The 9557-nt window shown below is 32.2% G+C and overlaps 1 protein-coding gene across 1 annotated transcript; it reads left to right on the top strand.

The window, feature by feature from the left end:
• The first annotated feature begins 390 nt into the window (after positions 1-390).
• Positions 391-5984, top strand: LOC136226557 (ribosome biogenesis protein NOP53). Its single transcript, XM_066015115.1, has 12 exons — positions 391-620; positions 695-858; positions 943-994; positions 1083-1108; positions 1215-1295; positions 1387-1503; positions 1587-1666; positions 1929-2048; positions 2141-2263; positions 2476-2542; positions 2666-2742; positions 5729-5984. The coding sequence occupies exons 1-12, from the start codon at positions 452-454 to the stop codon at positions 5733-5735; spliced, it is 1083 nt and encodes a 360-aa protein (XP_065871187.1). The 5' UTR covers positions 391-451; the 3' UTR covers positions 5736-5984.
• The last annotated feature ends 3573 nt before the right edge of the window (positions 5985-9557 follow it).

The raw sequence follows: 9557 nt of genomic DNA, 5'->3' as shown, positions 1-9557 counted from the left end.
AACTCTTGTCAAAATATTTACATTTTTACAGCCTCATTTCATTTTTATTCTACTAAATTAGTACTTATTTCAGAATTTATATAGAAAATTTAATAATTTTGAAGCGTAACGAATCTACGTCTACTAGTATTAAAATACAAAAACGAAATTGCTAATATTATTGATGTATTTTATTAGCAAACATTAATATTCTAATTAAATTTTCTCAAAAAAAATATTCTAATTAAATTAGTTATTTTGAAATTCAAAATTGAAAAAATTAGTATAGACCACCATATAGTACAAACCATGAAATAAAATGAAAAATTCCACGAGCGACGTCGTTTCGGGTATAAAACGACGTCGCTAGAACAACGGCGAAGGTATAAAACTTGAGCTCAGAAAAAGGTTTCCACTTCTCTTACAAGCTGCGCAGACACACAGCAACCACCGCAGAGAAGGAAGCAAAGAGATGGGGAAGAAATCGAAAAGCTCAAGGAAGGGGAAGAAAGCATGGAGAGCTAACATTAGCACCGAAGACATTGACGATTTCATTGAGAAATCAACTAAAGACGCTCTTTCCGGCGGTTCTCTCTCTAATGTTCCTACTGAGTCTCTCTTCTTCGTCGACAAATCCAAAGGTAAACCCTAACCCCTTTCTCTCGATTTTCTAATAGACCTCGCTTACCTTTGTTTCGGTCAATCAAATTTTCAGACCTTTCTGTGAGGCGGAAGATCGAGAAACGCAGAGAAAAGGTGCTCCGCTGTGATAGTATACTCCAAAAGAACCCTTTTGTTCAAACGGTGCCATCCTCGAATCAGAAGGAGAAAAAGAAATCTAAGAAGAACCAGAGAGTTTCTGAGCCAAATGATCCCAAGGTAATTGTATACAGCCGATTTTGTTATTGTTCTTAATTATTCTGTTGCTTAAGGTTGAGATTTTGTTTTGATTTTCTATGTTAGGGTTCTGCTACTGTTGGGGGTTCTGAAATGGTTGACCTGTGGGAAAATAATGGTAATTGTGCAAATTCTATGTTAACTTAGTTTGTTTTGTTATTTGGAGATCATAAGAATTGATTTTGCTTTCTTTGATGATATTCCAGGTGAACCCGACAACAAAATTAGGAAGGTACTTAATTATTTCTAGTAGTCTAAGTTCCAAGTTATAGATTGTTGCTAAATTGCATGTATGAGTTTACTTCTTTAATTTTGATGAACTCGCATGATATTTATAGGTATCCATACCTTCAGCAATTCCAGCAGTGGAAGTTGAGGCTCCAGGATGCTCATATAATCCTCCACCAGAAGCTCATCAAGTAATTTCTTGAGATAGTACATACTTGTGAAAATTTCCATTTCTTATATGATTTCTTAAAGAACAATTTGTGTTCTTTGTACTTCAATTAGGATTCATTGGCCCAAGCTGTTGCAGAGGAAATGCAAAAAATCTATCAAAGTGAGTTGGGACCTCAGCCTGTTCCATTAGTTAGTCGTGCAGAACTCCGAGTGCTTGATGAAGAAGATGTGAGTTACTTTTCGTTAAATGCATTTTTACATTTTGGTTCTTTTCCAGAAGCAAAGTTTTAAATCATCAGCCATTGTATTAGATGTGCTTCCTCGAGGCTGATAATGGGGATGAAGACGAAGATAATATAACAGAGAATGAAGATACTACACTTGAGAAAAAGTAAGGTTCCTCTTTTGTGTTATAAGCAATACATAATCATGTATATACATCTTTTCACTTGTATTATTAAGCAAATTATGGTTCCTAAAAAGCTCACACTTGTTATCGGTGGGAAATTGTATCCATTGAATGTCAATTTTATTCAGCCATCTTCTTGCTTTTGCTTTAACCTGCACTCGGGGTTCCTCACTACTTAGAAATTGAATATGCTTTTCTAATAACTGTCTCATCTGAATTCTTCTATTTTAATTACTTGTATCAGGTCTGGAAAGCTGAAGAGGGTGACTCGAGTTGAGTTGAATAAGAGAGCTAGACAGAAAGAACAGAAGAAAAAATTAGCAGAATCCAAGAAGAAAGAGGGACTTTCTAAAGAAATTGATTCGTAAGAATTAAGATAATAATCGCTGTTCAAGTAAGACTTATTTCAGTGGAGAATCTATTTTAATGGTTGTTTAATCTGCTCTTTTGTTGCAGTTTGGATGCTATCATTAATGAAATAGCTAAAGAAGATGAAGAGAAGCATAAGAAACACGTAAGACGAGTAGTAGCTAAACAAGAAAGACTAAAAGTACGCCCACCACGCTTGGGAAAGCACAAGTATGCATTTAAATTCCAATGACGCCACTTATAAATTTGTAATGTTTTTCTTTCTTTACTCCTTAGTAATATGACCAAATCGGTCAAGGTTTCACCATTACTAAGATGTAACGTATAAAATTGGTTTTGTTCATTTATTTCAAGCTTATGTAAAGCTGTTATGTTAATTACATCAAGCATTGAAAAAACTAATTAGCAATTTTCTGCTTCAGATTTGAGCCTGCCCCTCCTCAGGTACTATTATCTGAAGAAATTACTGGTTCTCTTCGCCAACTGAAGGTGCTGTCTGTAATCTTTTTGTATTTGTGAAAGTTGTACATTTATTTGGCATCAGATTCTATTTTGTTCAAGTTTTAGGAACTAAAAGCTATGTTCTTGTTCTTTGTATTGAATTATGTGAAGGGTTGCTGCACCCTTCTAAAGGATAGGTTTAAAAGTCTGGAGAAGAGAGGATTGATCCCACCTGCCAAAAGCCGAAGGTCAGTTGATTTGCTTATGTTATCTCATCGTGCTTTTACCCGAGCAGAGAGGTTACTTTATTGATATACATCAGAACCTGAGTGATGACTAATTGATAGGGGTGTTCAACGGTCTGTTCACTTTAAAAGCCGAATAACCAATAAAACAGAAACCGAACCGAATAATAATACCAAACCAAACCAAACAGTTCGGTTCGGTTTGGTTCGGTTCTTTGGTTTCAACACAGCTTTTTAATAAATTAAAATCAATATAGATCAAAAAGTTAAGTTAATTTAGTTTAATGAAACTAAAAGAATTGTAAAATTAAGTTTATGAATTATGCAATTATGGTGATTTGAGTAGTTCCATATGTGAAATGAATTGCAACCCTGATTTTGCACCTACTGTCAGTATTTGACAATATAATCAAAGTTAGGCTACTGATTTACTATTAAAAAAATGCAATTGAAATTTCATATCGAAGGAGAGAATAATATATTTTACAATAGGTTATTTAGGTTTACTGAAAATTTAGAAACCGACAAGCTTTTGTTTTTGAATCACAATTAAATTAACTAAAGGCTATTAAACCATCTGGTTATAAATCTAATTAAACTTTATTTTGGTCGGTTCAGTTAATTTGGAAATTTTGCCACAAAAACGAACCGATTGAAATTACAAAAATATTATACTCCCTTTGGTCCATAATACATGTCTTTTAAGGTTAATGCATATTAATTAAGAAATGCAATTAATTTTAAGTAAAAGACTTTGTTACCCTTGTATTAATTGCATCCACTAGTAACTTTATCTGTTCCCAAGGTAAAAAGTCAACTTAAATAGAGGTATATTTGGGAAAAGTAAATTAATGTGCATAGATTGAAGCAAAATGTCATGTATTGTGGGAAAAAAAAAAATTCTAGAAAGACATCTATTGTAGAGCGGAGGGAGTATAAACCTATGTTACATGGACTCGGATACGAGTGTCCGATACGGGTGCGGATCCGAGTATCCGGTACGGCAAGTTGAAAAATTTTGGACACGGGGACTCTGTCCTAAATTTGGACATGGGTACGGGATACGGGAATAATTTTTATATATATATATATATATAAATTCCAAAAAAACCAAAACATCCATTAACTGATTAATTAAAAGAAGCGAAAGGAAGTCAAAAAAAAAAAAAAGAAGCGAAAGGAAGAAAGAAGCAATTAATTAAGGATAGCATAGGATGGTAGGGATAGATGGGAGATGAAGAATCTGAGAAGAAAAGAGGCGGGATATTCTGGCGAAAGCGTTTGGATTTAGGGATCTTTTTTAGTTTAATTTGCTGCAGGAGGCGGTATATTTCTTCTCATTAGTTCTGCACTCCAAAACTATGAGTGCAGAACTAATTAAAACAAAATGGGCTCAAATTAAACAATTTGGGCCCAATTTTTATTTTTTAAAATGGTGCCCAGCCCATTAGGGCTGGGCACCTTCTTCTTCGTTGAGATCTCATACAGCCGCAGACCTTGAACTTCAACGGTGGCGCACATCTTCTACATACAGCGGCGGGCCGGCGGCAGACCTTCGAAGCTTGCCGTATCCGAGAGGTTACTCACGAATCCGACACGGATTTCGTACCAGGATCCGTGTCGTGTCGACACTGGTACGTCGCCAGTTTCAACGAGTCCATGTAACATTGGTATAAACTATGACCGCAACCGAACCAAATAGACTGAAAAACCGAACGAAAAAAAAAGAATTGCATTGGTTCGGCCATATTTGGTTTTTGAAAACCCCAACTGATTGATGCCTTCCATTTTTTGCTTATGTATTGGATATGAATGCATAAACTAACACCATAGTTATGAAAGGTGCAAGGCGCACTAAGGCGCCAGGGGATCCAGCTGAGTGACACTAGGCCCACTAAAGAAAAATAATGTATAAAATCATAAATAACTACAATTAACATTTCTGAAATACAATAAATAGTCGAATACTAAATCACATATCTTAATCATGAAGTCTAGCATGGATAATCATAATTGATAGTAATAGATTCTAAATCTTCCTCATTTCTAAGAACGGAGTAGGAGTTCTTTCTTGAACACAGTAAGATGGTGCTTTAGCCTTCTCGTTTGGCTTAGGCCTAGCATTGTTACTCTAGCATATATGATATTGATAGGGAACGGTAGAGATTGAGATAGCCACTTTTAACTTGGAACCCTAAAAAAATCTGTGTAGCCTATAAAATAGTGGCTAGGCACCACCCTCCAGCAAGGGGTTGAGCAGCTCAAAAGGGCACACTCATACGTGCACCTCTTGAACAGAGCCCGCCTTTTGGCTTCTCAGCTTGGGGCCTGGCGGCTTTTGTGCCTCTGGTGCGCCTTTGATAACTATGACTAACAAAGTAGATGCTCAAGTACCTGCACTTTATTCATAAATCCATAATGGTAGATAATAAGGGTTAATACACATATATGCCCTTATATTTATCCGCGTTGTCACATATGTCCTCTATCAAATAAATAGCCAAATATATCCTTATACTTTTCAAATGACATCAAAAATACATCCACCTCACTTCCACCTCACCTGTCACCCCACCAATATCAAATATGCCCTTGTAATTATTAATGACGGATAAATGTACCTTTAGTGGTGTGATGACTAGAGTAATAGAACTATGCAAAATAAGTGTACCATTCAAATAATGATATATTTGTCCGTCGTTAACTATTACGAGTGTATATTTGGCTATTTATTTGATATATGAGTATATATGACAAAACAACTATTACGAGTGAATATTTGGCTATTTATTTGATATATGAGCATATATGACAAAACAGACAAATACAATGACATATATGTATTAACCTCATATAATAATGTAGATAGTTTCGGTTGCAACATTGAGCACATGTCCGTACTAAGAATATTAATTGTTGAGGCTTTTTGTGTAGTGATTGTTAAATTAAATCTGATTGATTGATACATTTTTTGTGGTTTGTTTGACAGGAAGTGAAGCATGAAAAGATGAATGAATTAACATGACATCTCAGGAAAATGATGTCTGGGCATTGGATGCCAATGCCAGCTACTTACCATGTTTTAAAATTTATTTCTCCATGGAAATTTTACTCAAATGCCAGTGATATTATTTATTATTATGATTCTAGTGATATATGTATTTTTGGTGGTTTTAATCAGATATATTTTACAGTAGAGCTATCTTTCTATATAATTTTGGATTAACTATTTATTTGACCATAAATATAGGGAAAACTAAAAAATAAATTGCAAACAAACGTTTGTAGTTTAAAAATTTGTAAATAGTGTTATGCGGTATTTTTAGTTAACAAACATGTTATTTTAAATTAAACTAAGTTTTGATTATGTGTTAAAAAAATTACATTATTGATATGCAATCTCCTAAATCAAAACTATAAGTTATAATAAGTATATGCATTTCACCTTTTTTATTAAGGGTAAATTTTAAATAAAATTTTTGTGGTTTTACTAATTTTCAGATAAAGGACTATGGTTTATTTTTTGTCAAAACGAAGATTGAGATTTCGCACTTTTAAGAAAGCAAGGACATTTTGGATTAATACTATTAAAATCATCTTTAACGACCTGAAAACGAAAATTTTGAAGAATTAAAGTTGTTCAATGTCATATTTGCTATGGATTTTCGAAAATAATCTTTTTTGGAACTCTCTCTAAACATTAACTTTCTCTCTTTTTACCAAACATCATCTAAATAATCTCAAAATAAAAAAGTTGAAGAATTAAAGTTGCTTAGAATATTAGTAGTTCTTAAAATATGTTATTTTTGAAGTCGTCAAGGATGATTTTAATAGTATCAATTGAAAAAGTCCTTATTTTGATAAAGTTGAAAACCTCCGTCCTTACTTTGAAAAAAAAGTAAACCATAGTCCTTTATCTTAAAATTAATGAAACCACATGGATTTTATTTGGCAAAAAGCATCATTAGGTCCCCGATCTTTCATTTTTTGGTTCATTAAATCATTGGTCTTTTATTTTATTTGGATACATTAAACTCTTGACTATTTATTTTTGGTCTCATTAAGCCCTTGATGACAAAAAAAAAGTAATTTTGAACATAAAATTCGGTTAACAGATTGTTATTCATTGTACCTGTATTCGAAATTTGTATTTTTTAACTGTTTGAAAACAGTTTTGGATGTGTAATGTCTATAGAAAATCTGTACAAACCTTAATTCAAACTGTAAAAAATATTTTTTTTAATAATTTCAAATAGATATGAAGTTAATAACGTATTTTTAACAGAATTAGATGTTCACAACTTACTAATTTGGTCATCAATGACTTGATGAGACAAAAAATAAATGATCATGTGCTTAATGTATCTAAATAAAAGATCAAGGACTTAATGAACCAAAAAAATGAAAGATCAGTGATCTAACGATGCTTTTTGCCAATTTATTTTGCATCAATGTTTCGGTGTTTTATTGATATAAATGTATTTTTTTAAAATATACAAATATCATTAGTTATTATAAAAAAAAAAACCCCAGATAAATTCTTTTTGTATTTTCTCCAAACAAATATAGTAAATAATAACTGTCTTACATTTACATTTGAAAAGTCTCAAGGAATATAATAATTTTTTCCTAATTGAAAAATACTCTGATTCTTATAATTGTTGAAAATCCTTTATGAAGATTCATTTTAATAGGAGATTAGAGCAGTTGATTTATGATATAAAATTAAGATACTCTCACAAGAAAAACCACATACGCCGAGGGCTACTGTTCGCTGCTGACTGGCGAGACCAGCAATGTGCTGTGTGTCGTATACCTGTTGCCGGACCCAGTGCCAAAGTGGACGAAACCAAGTTCGGGTTATCTCGCTTGCCATTGCCTTGCGGAACAGCCTTCAATGGGTGCTCAAACTCGACTTATTGCATGTTCAGTTTGAAACCAATTCAAAACCTGTGGCTGATGCTGTGAATAGTGAGTTCATAGTTGATAGATTAGTTAGAAGTGTCCTTTCCAATGCTAATCCGTTTATTTCTTTTACCATTCCATCTTTTTTAGAGTCTGTTTTGCTTGGGTCGAAGATGGACCGCACAAAGGGGCGGATGTAGGGGGTCAAAAGGGGCATTTGCCCCCCTTCATCCCATTAAAAAAAAAAAAATATAGATTTTTTTTAGTCCAAAAATAAGGGTTAAAGTGCAAAAGTACCCCTAATGTTTTGGGTCAGGAGCAATTTTATCCCTAATGTTGGAAGCCAAGAGCAATTTTACTCCTAACGTTGATAAATTGGGTCAATTTGAGAAATAATTCATCAAACTGTCTTCTCGGTCATGAATAATAGAGTCTGAAATTGATCCAATTTATCAACGTTAGGGGTAAAATTGGTGTAAAATTACAAAATTGATATGCAATTGGTGCAAAATAAAGAAAAAAAATGACTGTATTTTATAATAGTGTCTGAAATTGATCCAATTTATCAACGTTAGGGATAAAATTGCTCTTGGCTACAAATATTAGGGGTAAAATTGCACCATTTTAGATGTTAGGGGTAAAATTGCAACTGACCCAAAACGTTAGGGATATTTGATGCGTAACAACCCGAGAATCCTAGAAATGGATAATTACGAGTCGGAAACATTATAATTTATGTTTTTTATCAAAAAAAAAAAATCATAATAAAAATTATATTAATATTATTATATTATGTGAGAAATAATAATAAAAATTATTCTTGACCTTAACTATAAGTTTAACTTTTCATTAAAATTGAGTCTTTGACATTATATTAGAACTTCTTGGACCAAATGATCGAGAGATTGAATATTAATATATAACCTCATTTGTTGATTAAATTTCAATATATGATAAAATATGAATGTATTGTAAATGCTTTAAGTTTAGGGACATTTACACAAGAGAGTGTGTAAGAGATAGTAATAAAAGTTATTATTGAATTTCAACTATCAGTTAAACTTTTAATTCAAATGGATCATTAACATAATATACTATAAAAATATATTGAATAAAATAACACAAAATACATACCTAAAATTAAATCCGTTAATCCAATCAATACGTCTATCAACAATTTCCTTTCATTTTTCCGCTTGTAAAAAAGATTTTGAGAATAATCTTGAAATAAAAACAATAATAAAATTCAAGTAATTCTTTAATTTTTTAAGTAACATATTAGCATGTATTAGGTATTTGGGACATACTCGTACTCGTACTCGTTATGAGTAAATTTTTTAAAATTCATTTCAGTTTCTCATCTTTTTATTTAAGATATGGTTAATCCCATTAATTTTGAGTATTTGAAAAATCCATACTCAATGTCATTCCTATTAAACATGACGCTCATTTTCTCTCTTACCTCTTGACCTTTATTTAACATCAAATAATCGTTCTTCACGATCAATCTCTTCTTCGCTCTGAAATCTGAAATTTTTTTTTTCTTCTCCACCGTTTTCGGAAATATGAGATACGAAAGAACCTTTCCTTTCATTTTTTTTTAAATTTGCATAATTACATTTATATTAAATGATAAAAAAAACTTCCATCAATGTAAATAGGAACTCATAACTTCTCCACTCATAGATAGACTCTCAAACATTAGACAACCCCAACCCGCGCATATTGTATCAATTTTTCACTTTTCAACAAGTATACATAAAATCAGATTAGCATGGTCATTCCACGAAAAGTAACAAAAATTATGAATTGTGAACACAACTTCTAAATTCTCTATTATGAATTGTGAACACAACTTCTAAATAGAGAATTTTTAAAATAATATAAATAAAAAGTAGAAATTTAATATTAAA

This window comes from Euphorbia lathyris, chromosome 4 (genome assembly GCF_963576675.1).
Source record: "Euphorbia lathyris chromosome 4, ddEupLath1.1, whole genome shotgun sequence".
NCBI lineage: Eukaryota > Viridiplantae > Streptophyta > Magnoliopsida > Malpighiales > Euphorbiaceae > Euphorbia > Euphorbia lathyris.
The sequence above is the reverse complement of the archived record's forward strand: the minus strand, read 5'-3'. Positions and strand labels throughout refer to the sequence as shown.